Genomic DNA, 20804 nt, shown 5'->3' with positions numbered 1-20804 from the left:
AAGCTCAAATATAACATAATAATATTTGTTGAATAAGTAATCTTCGCTGAAAAATAACCAAATATACACATAATGTCTGCAGTATTTTTCATCTTCTTGCCATAGTCTGCCTGTTCTCTCTTTCCCCCTTGCTATCCCTTTCATCAGTGTATCTTAAAATGTACATAAATATCTCAAATGGTCTCTGCTTGTACTGGCTCCACTATTTTCTCATTTTTTCATTTCTAATCTCTCTCCCTCTCTTCTCTCTTTCTCCTTCTCTCTCTCATTGTTTTCATTTTTTTTTTTATCATGTAAGCCTATATTGTAATGTAATGAAATATCATTGTTTTTGCCTTGGTCTTTGCATTTTGATAAGAATTCGGAAATAAATGAAATGAATTAATTGTCAATAGCAACTGAATAGTGTAACATCAGCTACCACGATCAACACGGTTGCTCATATCATTACAAGAAGAGTAGGAATATTGCATTGTGTAATAATTGTTAAGGAGGAAGGAAAACACACAGAGCACTGCCATCCTGGCTGAGCTCGACTTGGATGGGACCCAGTAGACCTATACGTGTAAATAAAAAAAGAAAAATATACTTTTACAAAACACTGTATAAAAGCATATTTTTGCAGGTAGGTAAGTATTGGATGTGTAGTTTATATAGAACGGATCGCCGTATAATACCATTTTTGATCCGTATGAGACGAGGGTAGCGTCACACTGTCCCGTAATTGACGCAAGATAGCAATACTAATAATGGCAGTTTTCAGTTTCGTGTGAATGACCCGGCCCCGAAGTTGGTAAAAAGCCAGTCATCGGCCAAAGCAGGTATGACGCCTACAGAAGGGCACATGATGGCATCCGAATTCCCACGAGGACTACACGAAGATGTGAATCTTTATTACGAAGTTTGCTCGAATAAAAGGACACGAAGGACACGCGACACAAATATTTTGATTAAAATACGATTTGTAAGAATTTCTTTCATAATGTCCGAATGTATTATGTCGTTAGGAAATATTTAACATGTAGGAGGTGGCAGAAACCATATCTATGATATCAGTGATGTAAATATAATGTAAGAACACAAGAATATTGAGATACCCCACTGTTAGTGTCGTGTCTTAGATAGTTATGAGCTTGAAAGTCACAAAGGATATATAGGCGTAATGTGCGAACGGTTTTGCAATTAACCTGTGCACCAAAGCAAAACCCGACCATAGGACTTCAGTATTTGGATTAATATCCCATTGCAAATACCAATGAATGCTTCATTTAAAAAAATGAAATGTTTGCCTATGGTTGCTTAATGTTTTGACATAATGTAGTTGTTGTACTGTGTGTGTGTTTTTTTTTTTTTGGGGGGGGGATTGATATAAACTGTGTGAAAATGGTAGTTTAAGTCGATGCAATGATATATGAATTGAAGCGAGATACAAAATAAAATATTTGCTTGTTTGTCTCAATAAATGAAGGCTTAGACCATCGTGCACACTAGATTTAGCTGTTCTCAGGTTTCGAACAGTCATGGATGATTCTATGACTAGGCATATCCATCGGGAGGGTTACAAAAATGAGCTCTCGTAAGAGGTGTTTAGACAAATTGAAAAAAAAAATGGTATATAACCTGGATCTATATTACCAATATATGCTAAAGTCGGACAAACGAAAGTGAAATAGACATTAGGGCCCGAATTCACGAAGGTGGTACAAATGAAACCATGGTTTAAACCATGTACAAAAAACCATGGAGCGCCAAGTGTCGCATGGAATTTTTCGTTACGAAATTAGTCATTTTGTCTACAAAATGACCGTTTCGTTAACGAAATTATCATTTCGTGGACGAAATGTTCATTTAGTTGCAAAATGATGTCATTTCGTTACGAAATTAGTCATTTTGTCTACAAAATGACCGTTTCGTTAACGAAATTATCATTTCGTGGACGAAATGTTCATTTAGTTGCAAAATGATGTCATTTCGTTACAAAATAATCATTTCATCGACGAAATGACTTATTTCGTAACGAAATATTCCATGCGACATTTGGCGCTCCATGGTTTTTGTCCATGGTTTAAACCATAGTTTCATTAACTTGTACCACCTTCGTGATTTCGAGCCTAAAAGTGTTTACAATTGTAGAAGAATTAGTAATTTACTGATTGCTCTGTTCACTGACTTTGTCTTTTAGTCCTTCCTCTTTGTCTGAGTGAAGGAAAATAAGCAATTGTAGCCAAGCCTCGAACAAACTCTGCCTGTAGAACGCGTTCTGTAAACTAGTTCACGACATTTAGAAGCTGCAATCTATTCAATAGCTGCTATGCCCTGTATTGTTTCTTGAATACGTCACTGTCTTGCGATAACATTTAGAGCATCAGAGATATGAGAGTGATCTTCATTTGTCTCTGTTCAGATTGGTATGACGTCACAACTGATCGTCCTTGGACCCGCGATCCTCCTTGGACCGATTTCCTCTCCAGCTCCCCGTCCATCAGCATTCGCCTTGTCGGAGGGAGCTCGTACCACGAGGGTCGTGTTGAGATCTATTACAATGGAGCCTGGGGCACGGTGTGTGATGACGAATGGGATGACAATGATGCCCGGGTCGTCTGCAGACAACTCGGATATTCCACAAGCTACGCAGGTGCTGTGAGTGGAGGGACTTACGGACGAGGATCAGGATCCATTCTACTTGACAACGTTAGATGTAACGGCTGGGAGTCGAGTCTAGCTAGCTGTCCTTCCAACGGATGGTACCACCATGACTGTGGACACAAGGAAGATGCTGGCGTTCAATGTGGTGAGACTAAAACCCCTTTTTAACAGGGCCTTTCAAACTGAGAACCATCGCGGCAACGTCCTGGTAACATCAGGATATATTCATTTATTCATTTATTTATTTATTACCATCATTATTACTGTAATTATTTTGCCTTGCCTGTTAAAGGGATAGTGTAGTTTTGATTGAGACCAAGCTTCAAGTTTCTAACTTTTTTGTTTTTGGTGAGATAATGAGAAACCTTTTCTGAAATATGAAAGAGCGTGAATTTCAAAAGCGATTCAATGTTTATCTGATGAAGATTGGTTTTGAAAATGGAGAGATATGCAAAACAGGGCAATCCTAATAAAAGATGGAACCAACCTGTTATATGATCGCTGTGTTTTACTCTGTGTTTGGATATCTCAGACATTCGAAACCGATTTTCATCTTAGAAACTTTGAATCCCTCTCACAATGGTACGCTCTGTATTATTTCATTGGCAGGTAGGCGTGGTTGTAGAAACCTTGCGTGTAAATAAAAAATACGCTCCCCGGATAAGGTTTTCGTCGTGTGTCTGTTAAAACGGTACCCTTCGCTCTCTCTTGCGGTTTTATTGGAATTTTGGAGGAATTTCTTCGGACGTTGTCGTGTCGTTGCCGCTATAAGGTCTGTTAAGACAGGACATCAGGGTTTAAAAATTCTTAACGTACCAAAGCTCTGAAGAAATACTTAAGGAGATGGAAATAGAAACTTACATGAAACACACCAAAACTTTTGATAAAACATCGTCTGTGTTCCTCATGCTCGAAAGAAAGATATTTTGATATTACACGGCAGAGAAATTGTTTGTTTTTTAATGATTTGATAATTGGTAGTATTGATATTTGCCTATAATTGCTTTTATATTGATTTAATATAATTGTATCTTTTTTTTTTAAATAACCTCGGCGAGTTTCAGAGAGTATGAGAAAATGTCAGTTAAAATTGATGCAATAGTATACGAATTGAAGCAAACTGCAAAAAAAAAGAAAAAAAAGAAAAAAAGAATAGACCATCGTGTACATTATAATTTTAGATCAAGCTGTTCTCAGGTTTCGAATAATATTGATTATTCCATGACTATCAGAAGGGATACAAAAACGAATTCTCGCAAGAGGTATCCAGATACATGAAAGATAATCCATGTTAGATGCTAATATAGACAAAAACAACTTGCGATCCTTGGAGAGTTGGTAATTTGGTGATTGTGACTGATGATTAAGTCTTGGTGTTCACTGCCTCCGTTTTTCATGTCAGGCTGTCAGGGGGAAACAATCCCCCGCAGCCAAGCCTCCAACAAGATCACAGATTGCTTTCCGTAAACAAAGTACACGACATGACGAGACTGTGATCCAATCAATGCTGTTGTGCACCGCATTCTTTCTCGAATATATTGTAGACTGTTTTGAAGGTTGGCTTTGCAATGATATTTCAGCAGAATTATGAAACATCACGGGTGTATTGGAATTAAAAAGTTTATGGTATTTAGTTTATGATAAACACCATTTCACCACTATGAACTCCCTCTGTCTCTTATCAGATCGGTATGACTTCACAACCTACATTCCTAGGAACAATCCGCATGAAGACCCGGCCACCACCTCCTCCACGCCCATCAGCATCCGCCTTGTCGGAGGGAGCTCGTACTACGAAGGTCGTGTTGAGATCAATTACGATGGAGATTGGGGCACGGTGTGCGATGATAACTGGGATGACGATGATGCCCAGGTCGTCTGCAGACAACTCGGATATCCCACAAACTACGCACGGGCTGTGAGAGGAGGGACGTACGGAGAAGGATCGGGGTTCATTCTCCTTGACAACGTTAGATGTAGCGGCTGGGAGTCGAGTCTAGCTAGGTGTCCCTCCAACGGATGGTACAACAACGACTGTGGACACAAGGATGATGCTGGCGTTCAATGTTCGATTTGTTCGAGCTCCTCTCTGTTGATAAAACCGCTCTCTCTTGATCGTAGTACAGTCTCCTCCCCCCCCCCCCCCATCCACCCATGTTCATGTGGCTTTGCTAATTAGAGCTAATGAATCATAAAGAAAGAAATTTGACCGATCAGACATATTGGTCCAAAGTTTTCAAAATAATGATACGAGGTGAAGTCGTCATATCACGATCTTATAATCTTGATTAATTACCATACATTAGGTTGATAATCAGAAAATACGACCCTTTTTCTCTGATCATTGAAAAGTACCAACATGGCAGTGATGTTGCAAACGATTCAGTTTCTTCTGTGTCATTTCACTTCAATGGAAAAAATGGTGTAAAATCGTGTACCTGTAATAAAAGCTGAAACTCCAGCTGATTCTTTACAGGCAGGCAATCAGTGAGATGAACTCCCAAACACCCTCGTGAACAGTACAGACAAAAGTCGACCAAACTAATAATAAAAAGACTGTCTAGACGGCAGGCTATGAAACAAGCTGGGCATCTCACCCAATCCAGCTGTCTGTAATGTTATACTAGTTACAGGAATGACCAAGAGGTATAATACACAGTAGATCAGATCCGGATGGAGGAGAAAATAACTTCGCAAAACTGGTTTAAGTTCCTACGCTTATGGGCGACTTGCTCATATGCGATTCATTTAAGCTCAAGCGAGGGCTTCTGTCTTGTTGCATATTATATAAATGTTCCTTGTTTAAAAATGAAAGGCAGAGAAAAATAAATGGCTACACTGTCTCGGTCACCTTGTTATGAGAAGAAGGCAGATTGGCGAGTTTTTATCATCGCACTGAAAGGCACTTTCATGCCTTCCAGTCAGAAGCAAAAAGCTTTTGTGAAGTTTAATGGTCGAAGTTATTTTCTGGTCCAGGCGCTAAAGCGAGTCTCCACGATTGAGGCTTTCCATAAACAGTATTTAAAAGTGCATTTGACACTGATTTGAGATTCATTTCTTGCTTTCTACTCTCCTCACCCTTAACTGACAACTTCCCCCTCCTTTCATCGTATCGTCCACACAGGTGATATTGAGGTTCCTTCTACACCACCCTGGTCCATTACCTACGATGCGCCGATTCGTTTGGTAGGCGGATCTACGTACCACGAAGGTCGGGTGGAGATATTTCACGAGGAAAAATGGGGTACTGTGTGTGATAGTGGTTGGGACTCGCGGGATGCAGAGGTGGCGTGTCGACAGCTCGGTTTCCAGTCGTACGGTGCTCAGGCATACAGCGTTCCTCGAGTCGTCAATGGTAGCAGACCGTTTCATCTTGCGTACGTCGACTGCGATGGTTGGGAACGCTCTTTAAGTTCGTGTCCCGCGAATCCTTCACCTGACATCTGTACTGAAGGGAACAGTGCAGATGCAGCGATTCGTTGCGGTATGAGAAATATCGTTCATATCTCCATGAGAGTACATGATATTGTTTCATAAATCATGTCCTTTGAAATTTTTATATTTTTTTTACATATTTAGGCTGCATGTTCATGTCACCATTTACACGGGTTATTCCACATTATTGCTGACTGTTTTACATTGCAACTCTAACACAGCCGGTAAAACAGGGGGTGGATCCAGGTATTCCATAAAGGGGGGAAGGGCGTCTTTACAAAATTAAAGGGGGCATGCGCCCCTCCTTTTTTCTCTTTATTTCTTTTGTTTTAACAAAGAATCGGGGGGGGGGGGGGGCGTCCGGTGCGCTCCCCCAGGACCCGCCACTGTAAAAGTACATGCGTTATCAAAAAGGATTACAAAATGGTGAAACTCTCAGCTATATTTGTCACTACCCCCCCGTTAGCAATTACTGCATAGTTTCTAAAACTTGCAACAAGCTTTCTCAGCTGATGTTGGAGCTACCTGGAACGAATTAAACCAGTCCTTTAACTCGCAAGGACTCTCAGGTGGCGACGCAACAAACTCCCACTTCCACACATGCACACCTCACCATACACCATGCAGAACACATTCAAACAACAACGGATTTTGCTTTCGTTTCCCCTAGGCAAATTAAAGAAGTAACAAATTTTGTTTTTGTCTTTGAAATACAGGAACGCTCGACAATAGTCGAAATGGATGCAAAGGTATAAAAAAAATGCCTTTTCATCATGGGGAAAAATTCAGCATTTACATACTGGACGAAAATTGGTATTTTGCCAATTTGTGTACAGAAACCGTACGTATACACATGTATCTGCGAATGATAAATTGTATTTGCACTTCAAGGGACTTTAAATGTAACCTATATACCCAGCTGTATGACAAAGAATAGACAAAGTTTGGGTATGAATCTCATAAATCTGTTTATTTTTGTACAGTCGTGATTCCTGAGAACGGCACGACTGTAGTGTCCCTAGCCGTTGTCTGTGGACTATCCATCGCCCTTGCACTGGTCTTTGTGATTACAACCTCGGTCCTGTGCCAAATGGTGAGATGCTGCCGGTCACTACCCACAATAAGGTGCAGGGAGATGAAAACAAGGTTGACGAGCGCCCCCTTCGACGAACGCATCAAATACGTCGATTTAAAGAATGGTGCCACACTACATGTTTGAATAAATCATCTATGAATGAAAAGAAAGTCAACCGGCCAAATTCAATTTCTTTAACCAAACTCCGTTTCTTTCTCTTCTCAAACAATGTCGAAATACACATGCGTATCACGATGTAAAACGTGATTGGTTTCGCAGCATTACGTATATTTTTTGATTAAAAACTATAGCTGTGTATCACGTCTTTCCTATTCTAAATGGAATGACACTATCTACTTGGTACTTAAAAGTATAATACGTGTCAAAGAAAGTGACTGTGCTTGGCAGAAATTAATGTTATTTGTGTTTACTCAAAGGATGCGGAAGTTAAGGTGACAAAATAGAAGGCTACGTCTTAGGAAGATGTGAAGTGATTGAGGCTCAATGTACATAGATTGAGAAGAAGTAATACGAAGTCTTATTTTACTCAGAGTTTTGTTTAGATAAGATATTATCATTATGCAATTAACAACATAATCAAATAAAAAAATGCTGCAAAAAGTTAAAGAATGCAGCCATACGTATAGAAACGGTCTAACTGAAGATAACCCATATTGTATATTTTGTTTAAACCAATTGCTTGATGAAACTGATTGAAAACAAATGAAAAACGAAACAAAACAGAAAAAAACATGCCTTCTCTCTTTTCCAGCATTGACACCTTCTTTAATACTCTCAAGATTTTCTTACTTCTTTATTACTGACTCGTGAGCACAGCATCTTCCATATAAAGTTAATCACAAAGTTGTGAATATGTCATTTGTATGTGGGTTCAGTTGTTTGTGACTGACAAGTTATTCTTTCATTTAAGTTATTCTTTGTTGATCAGAAATCGAGAGACATGTATCATGAGCCATTTTTTTTTCCAGACAGAGAGAAATAAAAATGCTGTGAAACTTTGTTAGCGATCAGCGTTTTTCAATGTATTTCAACCGTATATTAAAGCTGTCTTGCTTTGAATAACATGTTTTAAGTAACAACACAAAATGTTTGCGATACTCTTGTCAGTTAAATCCACATTTATTGTTGGATGACCGTCATATCAACGTAAATTGCTACATATTGTTATTTTGAAAACCTCGATTCTAATATCTATATGCCTTTTTCATGAGCTGTGAAAATGTAAATCAAGATGAGCATCAAGCGTTGATTGGTTGGAGTCCTAACCACGAAGGAAGGAATAACAAACAAAGAGGACTTTTTGATTTTCATTTTCGTTTTTGTTAACTTAGCAGAACATTCTGTACTTACTAACCGATATTACATGCAATTAAATTTGATCACAGAGCTCGTACCATTAAAGAAATATTAATGAATTGTTCTGGTGTACTATAGGCTTATACTCAGGATACACAGATGAATAAACCTTTACCGCTGAAATGCATGCAAATACCTTCATATAACGGTTTCCTGTCAACGATTTTCTTAATTTCTTATTTGGTTATTTGTGGACAAGATATCAGTTATTGGGGTCAAGTAATGATAGATTACAGAGTAACACTATGAAAGATGATAAAATATTTGTATGTGTATCTTTTAACTTCAAACGATCACAAGGATGTATGTTATTGTGTTGCGGTAAACAGACGAGAGAAGAAAGTGTCATGAGGATTATGGTGTAAGTAGCTTGAGAGCGGCGTAGCGAGCTGCCTGGAATGACTTGGTCGAGAGAGAACGGCGGTATCTGTTTTGACCATCGGACCATTGAAATTGTCCAAGTGTTGATTGAAAAAAAAATGTATCATGTATAACAACAACTTGAAAATAAACAGATACACACAGGCAGGATACACGCGCATCGACAAATTGATTGGTAATCATAATTTCAAACTCCTTCATGCACGCACGACGTTGGTTGAAACTAGCCACTAATATTCTGTATTACCTCAATGACCATTTTTAGTGGAAATTGCGGGAATTAACTGTAATATAATCTTCATCATCGTTTGCTCCATAGATTAATGTTAGCTAAGTGTACTTAAAAAAAGTGCATGGCACTGTTACAAATTAATTGAATCGTTTAATAAAGATTCAGTTATTTTGAGTACTTGACTTCAAACAAAATTATATGTTTTTTATCACCCTCGCAAAATACTACACACCCGATTCTAATTGTATGTTCCTGGATAAGAAGAATCTTAGCACCGAAAAAAAAAACACCCGCGTGCTGTTCTTTATTCCGAAGGTTCGCTATTCCGAAGGTTCGTTATTCCGAAGGTTCGTTAATCCGAAACACACTAATTCCCTATACCTAGAGGTTCGTTAATCCGAAAATGAATAAGGGTGCGTTAATCCGAACATTTGTGGCGTTATTCCAAAGGTTCGTTATTCCGGAGATTCGTAATCCGAAAATGAAATTCGGAATAACGAACCTTCGGAATAACGAGCTGTAACCGAAAAACCCGATGTAAACCTTTTATGTATTTTATTCCCCCAATTTTAGAATAACGGATTCAAAGGGTATATTAAATAAAAGTTACATATACATTGTTGCGGAATGTTAGTGGAAAACATTCTTAAACATAGAAAGAATTCCAGTATTTCTCAAAGGCAAGTTACATGACTAATCAATGAGGGTTTCAGTTGAAATATCACTACAATGTATCCATAATGTGACCCCCTCCCCCCCCCCCAAATAAAAAAAGAAGAAGATTGTACAATCAGTTTGATACAGACAAACGTTATAAACTGTCTGATGCAGTTATATTCGTGCATGATACAGGATAGGGTCTTTGCTTTTTAAGCCAATGGTGAGCTTTATGTTGCATCAAACTTGGAACCCCTCCTAAAGATTTTGCGCGATTGGGCAAGTTCTTGAATACACCATTCGCACTCTACCCTGTGCAAAAGAATCAGGACTGAATTATATTGTCTCCATTCTACGTGCATGTTTTGATCTTTACCTACATAAATTGATGGTGCATCACTGTTTGACCCTGTAACCACAATGTTTCATATCTTCGTGAGGCAAGTTAATGGAGAATTTATGACCCCGATTTAAGCAAATATTTACGCCTCCTCACGAATCATATACATCTCACTCAAGAACTTTAATAAGGGGAGGAGGAGGGTATGACGGAAGTTTTCAGTGAGTGGGGGAGGACTTAAAATCCCTTCAAAACGTTTTAAGGTCACTGGATTTTAAAGAAAAATATACAAGATAGATAAAGGTGCTATGGTTACAATTATTATAAAGTTGATGTAATAGGCAATTAAACTCGTTTTCCACGTTTCACTGTATACATACTATGTCCATGTATAAATAGATTTAAAACGTAATTTGAAAGTAAAGAATACAAATTAACACGAATTGTCATTTCTGTAATATCGCAAATCGTGGTCAGCACTGTTGCTTACAATATGACACACATAAATGCTATTATATTGTATAGCTTCATCATTATTAAGGGAGAAATAAAAAGCTCAAGAGGATGGTTTCCTTAAATGCATATTGTCTTCCATTCATTTAATCTTTTTTCTTTTTCTTTTGTTTTTGATTGCAAGCAGAAACACCAGATTAACTGATGGATCTCATGTCTGAACAGCAAGAATGTCTTTTAATTATTCATCTGTTTATGTAAGCAACAATAGGCAGGTAAAATGTGGTTTATATAGGTGGGGTCGCAGATATTCCATTCCAGTTCGTATGAGACTGTAAAGTGCATGCCTGATAGTATTCTTTGAATTCTACCAGTAGACTTGGGTGTAGGGCTATAGTCTGCATCTGCGTGGTTGTGATGGCATTTATAGAATATCTTCCTATTGATAGGCATACATGCATGAAATCTGAATATTACTTGTATTACAGATGAGAATTGACCTAACGGTTTTCAACGACGCTATTATAACCTGTGTAGATGTTTATTAAACAGATGTATTATAATTGTGTGTGTATATATATATATATATATATATCAGCTAGATAGATAGATATATATATATATATATATATATATATATATATATATATATATTCGCACTGTCATCCCTGAAGAAGAGGAAGGTTCCTCGAAAATTCGGATAATTCATTAAATCAAGATTGGCTATTAATGCATTCCCTGCATTCCTCTGTTGTGACTTTATTATTGCTATATATATATATATATATATATATATATATATATCATACATACATATACAATATATATATACATATGTGTTTCAAAAACATTTTCCACTTTTGATTCCTAATAATTCAAAAACTATGTATTAGATAACATTGTCATTGATATGAGTGATAGCTGAATAGTGTACAATTTCGTTGAACGTGGTTTAAATATGAAAGCATAAATCAGTTTCATGAAATTCATGATGAATTTCACAGTTAGGTTCCAGATTTCGCTCTATTTTCAACCCTCTGTACAAAATTTCACTTTGCACAGGGGTCAATTGGTGTGTATGGGAGTGTGTGGTTAACACCCTGACAATGGTCCTGAACAATGGCCAGGCTTTGAATGCTTCATTATTTATTCATGAGAAATTCCACTATCACAACTAGTCTTTATTCAGCATCTGGCAGTATCTGTGTAAAGTCAAGCGCCTGCCGACACTGTCGTTGAGTCGTGACAGTGCTCTCCCTATTTCTAAAAAACGAGATTACAATGAATACCTTCTGTTCTATCGTAAACATGGTGACAGGAAGCAAAGAAAATCAATTAGAGTATACACTTGTGTATATGGAGCCTTAAATATAATCTACTGTGAAACAAATCGCCCCAATGATAAATGCTGCTAAACTCTTTACCAAAAATGATCTCTTTTTATCGAAAAAGCGAAAAATTTGTCAGACTATTAATTAGTAGACAGGTGTATTAAAATGAGGAACTTTAGATAATTTATGCTTATTTATCTCCCAAATTTAGTGATATGTGAAGCAAAATTTCAAAATGATTGCCAGCTGGAATGAAATCAGGTGTTTGCAAGCACATGGAAACCTATGCTTACCTTTTCCATGTGCATACATTTTACCCTTTACCGTGCATGAATTCAAACAAGCAGCGCCCAGGGCAATCCACATGAATTATTGATTAAGCATTTATGTGCCTGGGAGCGCGAGACTGACGCCTAGTCAACAGGTGGTTCAGGCATGTCCATTGTTCAGGGTCATAGTCAGCACACACTCACATACACATCATTGGTTCCTGTGCAAAGTTCATTTTTTTGTACAGAGGGTTAAAATTTGACCAAAATCTGAAACCTTACTTCAAAATCAATCTTAGATTTAATGAAACTGATTTATGCTTTCACATTCAAATTACCTTCAACAAAATTGTACACTATTCAGCTATCACTCATATCAATGACAGTGTTATCTGATATATAGTTTTTGAATTATTAAGAATCAAAAGTGGGAAATGTTTTTTGAAACATCTAGTATATATATATATATATATCTTCCTCAGTCTTGATAAAGGGCAGGGCCCGAAGACTCGAGTATTTAAATTACATTTTGAGGATTCAAAAGTTAATGTCTTCCACCTCTTCCTCACTCTCAACTACACACTACTAAGACGTGACGGCCCAGGGGTTTAGCAACTTTCACACACACACACACACACACACACACACTCTCTCTCTCTCTCTCACTCTCTGTCTGTCTCTGTTTCTCTGTCTCTCTCTCTCTCTCTCTCTATATATATATATATATATATTTATTTATTTATATATATATACATATATATGTATATATATATATATATATATATATATATATATATATATGTTCATATAATTCTTCTGTTTTCATAGGAGAAAGGACGAAAAAGAAGAACGCTACTTGAGTTGATTTTGGTAAAAATGCTCTTGATGTCGGGTCCGGAACATGCTTACTATTAGTCAATTTTCTTATATTGTATTCCTTTTCCAAAAAGGTGAACAGAAAATAAAATTAAACCTTAAAGTTCAGTCAAGAGCGAATGAAAATATATAGCTAAATCTCAACTTAACTGTAGTTTCTCAATGTGGGCCTAGTGATGTTCGTTAAAAATTATCAAATATTGAAAATAATCAACAATTCTTGCGTGCACGTTTCAACTGGCGGAAATACTACATATTTCTGGCAATGGAATATCGAAGATGGAAGAGGAATACAAGCCGCACAACGTATTAAAAAAACAAACAAACTCCTTTCACTTTCCTATGTGCCCTTAAAAACAAATAAAAAAGACAAAGATGCACATTTCTCAATTCTAGCTCATTCCTGTCACAAATATCTTTGAAATAATGTGACGTTACCTCTTTCATCCGTTCCTTCCCTCCCCTCTCAACCCATAGGATCTGTCCTGTGTTATCTTCCATTGAAAAAATAACGTTGGGTTTTATCGCACATTATCTATGGTACGTCATAAAATACTTCTACACGAGAGGTATAAGTACACTGTATGTGGTGACAAGCCCTCACTAAATTACATTCTTGCACCACATCGGTCGGAGAGGATTTTACACCGTAACTACGCACACTATTGGCTATGTATATCTAGTAGAGGCACAGCGCGCTTCCAAAGTACACACTGGGTTTAGTCAGTGGTCATGAAAGTTAACATGGCGTCTCTACACTCACCTTCTAATGTGGCGCTGTTACTTATTGTCACAGCTTTGATGCCAAACTCTGCCGTTTGTCGTAAGTAGCATGTTCACCTTGATTCTTTGTACCATCGAATTTGTCTTCAATGTTTGAATTACGACTCAAGTCTAGATTTGTAGGCTTACATCCAGGAGCAAAATATCTTTAAAGATGTGAAAAAAGACCAACTTGTGAGACGTGTCTGATTTATTACCTGAGCTCAGAGGAAGGTCGAATGCCAGCACTTAACTGACAAAACTATTGTCGATCGGTCATATTTCTTTGATCGAACATTTTTCTTGAATGGTGGGGACTACATTTGAATTAATAATCGCAGTCTAATATTTGGTTTTCATGTCGACTTTTCCGATTCGGAATGAAGTAGTATCATAGAATTCATCAAATGCCATTCATTTACTTTGTAAGGTAATACTCTTTCCTGTAGAATGGCACTTAGTCACAGTCACTCTACGGTTACATGTAGCAGCTTTTCGAATAGGTCTCTCAGATCTCTCAAATCTTGGAAATATTTTGGAATTTAGGACATTCATTTGAACCTAGACTGCTGCAAACAACATTGTTGAGGTCAGTAATTTATTGTGACTACTTTCAAGCTATATTTGAACCAGCATGAATCCTCAACCAGTCAAATCAACTACTCGAAAAAATCCACCTAGGACAACCAGAGCTGGTGCTTCTACCCACGGCAACCCTGGCACACCCAACCCAGCAGAATATAGCTTTTCCCATTAATTTTCAAACTTTTATTTAATTTCGCAAATTTTTACTTCAATTTCGTCGCAGGATGTTGGGAATAGGCCAATCTTACTTTCAAATTCCTCTTTCGTCGTTCATTTTCAAATAGAGTCCATCCAATTTAGTCATTTGGCATACATTTTCGTCATTTACAGTTCAAATTCGTCAGTTTCACTCACAGCACTCAAAACAGCAGGATCGATTTCGTCTTTTGTCAATCATTTTTGCTAAATTTTCATTCACATTCGTCTCATATCTCTATCCGGTGTGATTTTCCAGTCATTCATGATTTGTTTTTTCTGTAACCGTTCACATTTTACATTCAGGAGTTAAAATACACACAAGTGTCCCCCCCTCCCCCCCCCCCCCCCCACACACAGAAGCACAGATACAGAAACACACAGAAGCAATCCGAGTACACACTGATAGAAACACACATACCGTCTAGCATACGAAAACACTGACAAACGATTTCTAGGCAAACATGATTAAAGACGAAATTTAAGTGTAGAATTGTAGCCTGTTTAATGTCAAAGAATGGATAACATAATTATGTTTGCTGCTTTCCAGGGTACAAAAATTAAAATTTGCTTCATGCACTATAATGCGAAAACCTGAACATTACGAATTAAAGTTTAAAAGATGACCGTCCTGTCTTTGGTTATGTCTTTTGACTGTCGTTTATCCTTCAATCAATTTAGGTTGGCAGTCATGTTTTTCGTGTATTTTGTCTAAGCAAATGGTTAATGTATAATGTGTAAGGATACAATTTACGAGAGAAAGTAAAATTGTGTTGGCTTAAAGTAATGTTGGTTCACCATCAAAATATAGAATCGACAACATCTGACTAATTTGAATGAAAAATTCATGAAATTTTGTGAACAAAGACGAATTTGATCTTCACATTCTGCGATCCGTCAGCGAGAGGGATGAATATGAATGACAATTGACGACTCTGAAAGCTATGTATTCGAAAATGTTTGACGAAAAACGAATTACAATGACGATTGACGAAATTGAAGTTAGGATTTGCGTTCCACTTGCTTCTCGGGACGAAATTGAATAATAAATCTTTGAAATTGAATGACAAAAGTGCGAAAATGGATAGGAAAACCTACACTTAAAAACTCCCTATCAATTCTAAAAGTAGGCCCTCATTTAATGATTTTAGCAGTAGAGAATAACCATCTTCAAAAATCTCTTGATATATAATATATATATATATATATATATAAGGTATAAATGCGAAGTTTGTGAAGGATTCAGGAAAAAGTGCTCTATGCTTATACAATTTTATAGCAGAGCGTTATAGGCATTTACCTTGGGCGCACGGAGACCGCTACCGCCTAAAGATCGTCCAGCGAAAGGACGTGAAACCGTCGGTAGCGGTCTCTGTGAGCCCAAGGTAAATGACTATATATATATTGATATAAATATATCTAAATATATATATATATATATATATATATATAAAGAAACAAAGTGGTAGTGCATTCTTCGCCTTCTTCGGGAGTTCTAAAGAAGGCGTAGGACGTCGAAAATTTCAGCCGAATAAACTTTTGCTTTATTGGCCAAATATGAATTAGCAATTTGTTTATTCATTTTTTCGTGGAGCCAATACGTGAAATCTCATTCGCATCATTGATGAGTACTTGAAATAATTTCGCCAAAATTGGTTTACTTATCGTCCTATAGCATAACCACGATATATTTTGTTATTTCATGTCAGATAACCACACGTAGAATGCTTTGTATTCATTTATTACTATTTTTCATTGTGCATATACTGTCATTACTACGGCAAAGGCCACTGAACGTGTTAACTTTGATAGCAGACTCATTTATTATCATTACTATTATTGTAAAGTAGTTGGAGTGTTACACTTACACTCTGTAATTTTCCCTCTGCCCCATCCCTTCCTTCTCTCTCTATCCAGAGTAGCTAAGTATAGGGTCTACATACCGTCAAGCCTCGGCTTATTTTGGAGACCCTTCCGTTTAAGTTCCCTACGCTGTTTGTACTTGTTTTGTTTTGTACTAAAAACTTAATATCGATATACTGTTTGTCATAAATGACTTGTATATATTCATATCTGATGTAACAGAATTAAGCAGAAATAAATCAAATCAGATCAAATCAAATCAAATCAAACCCTGAATCGAAATACTTTTGCATATAGGGAAATGATGTGTATAAAGATATCAGTTAGGCCTACATGAAGCCACACATAAGTATATTAGCATTAGTTTAGATTTAACAACATCTTACTGATTGTTTTTTCTGCTCATCAACAATGGAAAAAGTCATTGTCTTTGGTAGACGTTAACCGGTTTTATAGGAGGTGGTAGGCCTATACATTGACGTATACAAAGGTTGTTACAATCGTCTGGTCAGAAAGCAGCACAACCATGTGGGAAACAAATAGGTATGTTTAAGATTCACTGAGAACAGCCATTAAAGTCGTTTCCTGAAACAAGACACCCCTGTCATAATCTTGGGCCAGCGGATTGAGGCTGATGTTGGGGGTCAACTGGCAACTATCGTATAACAAACACATTTTGTAAATTTTTGAAAGTATATGTCTTAACAAACTTAGCTGACAAGCTGACATTTCGTTCAAATCAATAAGGCATAGCATATAGATTAAAGGGACTGTACAGTACTGGTTGAGGTGAGGATTCATGTTTTGAACATTCTAAAGTGAGATAATGAAAAACCTCTTATGAAATATGAAAGAGCATGTAATTTTAATAAGGATTCAACGTTTATTTGATGAAAATTGGTTTTCAAATGGCTCAGATATCCAAAATAGTGATAATGATAAAAGGCGACAGGCCACAACTTTATTAGGATCTCTTTGTTTCACCTTGTTTTTGGATATCTCAGCCATTTCAAAACCGATTTTCATCAAATAAACATTTGATACCCCTTAGAATTGCATGCTCTTTGACATATCATAGAGTGGTTTCTGAATATCCCGCAAAACGTTAAGAGCTATATCCTCACCTCGACCAGATCTATACACACCCTTTAAGTCAATTTTCATAAAATGAGACCCATCTCCACCTTTGGAACACCAAAAGTGTTGAAACCTATGTTTACAATGTCAGTTAGTGCGATGCAAACATTTCACCATGTTTATAGTCTGGACCTCATTTGCATAACATGGGCGTCACCAGGGGGGGGGGGGGGGTGCGCTGGGTGCGAACGCATCCCCCCCCCCCCCCCCCACCCTTCAGAATCTTTAAAAAAAAAAACTGCTTCAGTCTGCGAGCGACCTCAACCCCGGATGCTAAATAATTGTTCTTTTTTTATTTTTCTTCTTTTTTTTTTTCATTTTGCACCAGGAGGAAAAAAACCAAAAAACAAAAACAATCGCACCCTCGCTCTGGCAGCACTGATGCTATACATACAGTGTTTACTATTATCTATCGACAGTACTGTATACGTAAGGTATGTTTCATTCATTGTGCAACGGATTATCAATTCAGAAAATGAGAAAGCTCCGTCGTATGGGAGGGAGATATCCCGCCCACACCCTCCTCCCCCGTTATAGGTCTCCAATATCAGTGGCGTAACCGGGGGGGGGGGGGGGGGGGGGGCACGTGCCCCCCCCTCCACCCCCCCCCCCCCCCGGTACAAAAAAAAAAAATCAAAATGGTAAATTCAAGGATTAGTAAACCGCTTTCGAAATTGACATGAAAGGGTGAGCAAGAATTTTTTTTCTCTACAATTTCTTTTAACCGTAATTAAAGAGGCATCAATAGTGTGAAACATTGTTCAAAAAGCCCGGAGCCGACAAAAAGATTGTGATTCAGCGTGATTCCTGGTTGGCATTCTGAATGATACGGAGGATGGAGCAGTGTACTCAGAACATCCGAACGGCAAAGAGTCGCTGCAATGTTGCGCAATGTGATGTAGAATGTACACCTCTGTACCTTAAACTTCGTTATATCAAAGCTAGATCACTGAGTGTTGCTTTACATACTATATAAAGATTTGACCTGGGCTATTTCCCAACTTTTCCATGTATAAAACACACACACACAAACACAAACAATTAGGGGATGCTCTAAAGTGCAAATTTTGGACATCCTTCCCCGCGTGGTCACTTCGACGCCCCCTTGCTGGTTATACCTCCACCGACATCCTTGACTACCAGTGGCGCACCGCCCCCCCCCCCTTAATTTCTAAAACAAAAAACAAAGCTACAAACGGAAGTTTTTGGACTGTAAAATGTCAAAATTTTCACGCTCGCTCGCTCGGCTCGCTCGCTCGGCTCGCTCGTATCTAATCGCTATGCCCGTTCTCCTGATGTTGCTGCCAGTATTAAATTGCCAGCAGTTGCACCCGGTGCCCCCCCCCCCCCTCCTTAATTTCCAATCGAAAAGGAATAGCTACAAGCGGCAGTTTTTAGACTGTAAAATGTCAAAATTTTCAAGCTCGCTCGCTCCGCTCGCTCGCATTTTAATGAATTCAATTCAATTCAAACTTTATTTCATTTTTCGAAAAGAACATAAACATTTCACTTTGGGGGGTAACATAGAATAAGGTTGCATAATCAAAACAAAGTCAATTGAGAAAACATAATCGTGGAACCTTGGGGTAACAAAAACGTTGTAAGGAAAATTGATTGACTGAAGTGATACAGACGATATAATCGTTATGCCATTCTCCTGATGTTGCTGCCAGTAATTGCCAGCAGTTGCGCCTGATGCGCCCCCCTTAATTTCGAAAACGAAAAAATATAGCTACAAACGGCAGTTTTTTGACTGTGTCAAAATTTTCAAGCTCACTCGTTCCGCTCGCTCGCATTTAATTGTTATGCCACTCTCCTGAGATATTACTAACACTAATTGCCAGCAGTTGCGCCCTGTGCGCCCCCTTCATTTCCAAAGCGAAGAAATATAGCTGCAAAAGTTGTTTTTTTTTTTGACAGTAAAATGTCAAAAATTTCAAGGTCGCTCGCTCCGCTCGCTCGCATCTAATCGTTTGTATCCCGTTCTCCTGATGTTGTTGCCAGTAATTGCCAGCAGTTGCTCCCGGTGCGCCGGCCTTATTTCCAAAGCGAAAAAATATAACTACAAACGGAAGTTTTTTTGACAGTGAAATGTCAAAATTTTCAATCTCGCTCGCATTTGATCGCTCTGCCATTCTCCTGATGTTACTGCCAGTAATTACCAGCAGTTGCGCCTGCTGCGCCCCCTTAATTTTCAAAGCGAAAAGATGTAGCTAAAGACGACATTATTAGTTTACTGTAAAATGCCAAAATTTTCGAGATCGCTCGCTTCGCTCGCTCGCATTTTATCGTTCTGCCATTCTCCTGACGTTGCTTCCAGTATTTGCCAGCAGTTGCGTCCGGTGCGCCACCCCCCCCCCCCCTTTAATCTCCAAAGTGAAAAGTTAGAGCTAAAAACGGCAGTTACTGGACTGTAAAATGTCAACATTTTCAAGCTCGCTCGCATTTAATCGTTATCCCATTCTCCTGATGTTGTTGCCAGTAATTGCCAGCAGTTGCTCCCGGTGCGTCCTGCCTAATTTCCAAAGCAAAAAAAAAAAATATATATATATATATATATATAGCTACAAACGGTAATTTTTTGCCTGTAAAATGTCAAAATTTTCAAACTCGCTCGCATTTAATCGCTTTGCCGTTCTCCTGATGTTACTGCCAGTAATTGCCAGCAGTTGCGCCTGCTGTGCCCCCTTAATTTTCAAAGCGAAAAGATGTAGCTAAAAACGACATTTTTATTTTACTGTAAAATGCCAAAATTTTCAAGCTCGCTCGCTTCGCTCGCTCGCATTTTATCGTTCTGCCATTCTCCTGACGTTGCGAGTACCAGTAATTGCCAGCAGTTGCGCCCGGTGCGCCACCCCCCCCCCCTTTAATCTCCAAAGCGAAAAGATAGAGCTAAGAACGGCAGTTACTGGACTGTAAAATGTCAAAATGTTCAAGCTCGCTCCCTACGCTCTCTCGCATTTAATCATTATGTCATTATCCTCATGTTGCCGCCAGTAATTGCCAGCACTTGCGCCTGGTGCGCCCCCTTCATTTCCAAAGCGAAAAAATATAGCTACAAACCGCAGTTTGGGATTGTAAAATATAAAATTTTTCAAGCTCGCTCGCTCCGCTCGCTCGCATTTAATTGTTATGCAATTCTCCTTTTTTTTCTTCTTTTCACAAAAAGTCCGTCCATGGGAGGGGTATC

General features: G+C 38.1%; 1 protein-coding gene across 1 annotated transcript in view; it reads left to right on the top strand.

Annotated features, from left to right (window-relative positions):
• Positions 1-20804, top strand: part of LOC140230532 (scavenger receptor cysteine-rich domain-containing protein DMBT1-like) — a 38477-nt gene that overhangs the window by 6543 nt on the left and 11130 nt on the right. The window contains exons 4-8 of the mRNA XM_072310675.1: positions 626-633; positions 2487-2791; positions 4380-4733; positions 5819-6040; positions 7065-7174. Coding sequence (XP_072166776.1) covers positions 626-633; positions 2487-2791; positions 4380-4733; positions 5819-6040; positions 7065-7174 — 999 coding nt within the window. The remainder of the gene's footprint in view (positions 1-625; positions 634-2486; positions 2792-4379; positions 4734-5818; positions 6041-7064; positions 7175-20804) is intronic.

The sequence above is a fragment of the Diadema setosum genome, chromosome 7 (genome assembly GCF_964275005.1).
Source record: "Diadema setosum chromosome 7, eeDiaSeto1, whole genome shotgun sequence".
Classification (NCBI taxonomy): domain Eukaryota; kingdom Metazoa; phylum Echinodermata; class Echinoidea; order Diadematoida; family Diadematidae; genus Diadema; species Diadema setosum.
The sequence above is the reverse complement of the archived record's forward strand: the minus strand, read 5'-3'. Positions and strand labels throughout refer to the sequence as shown.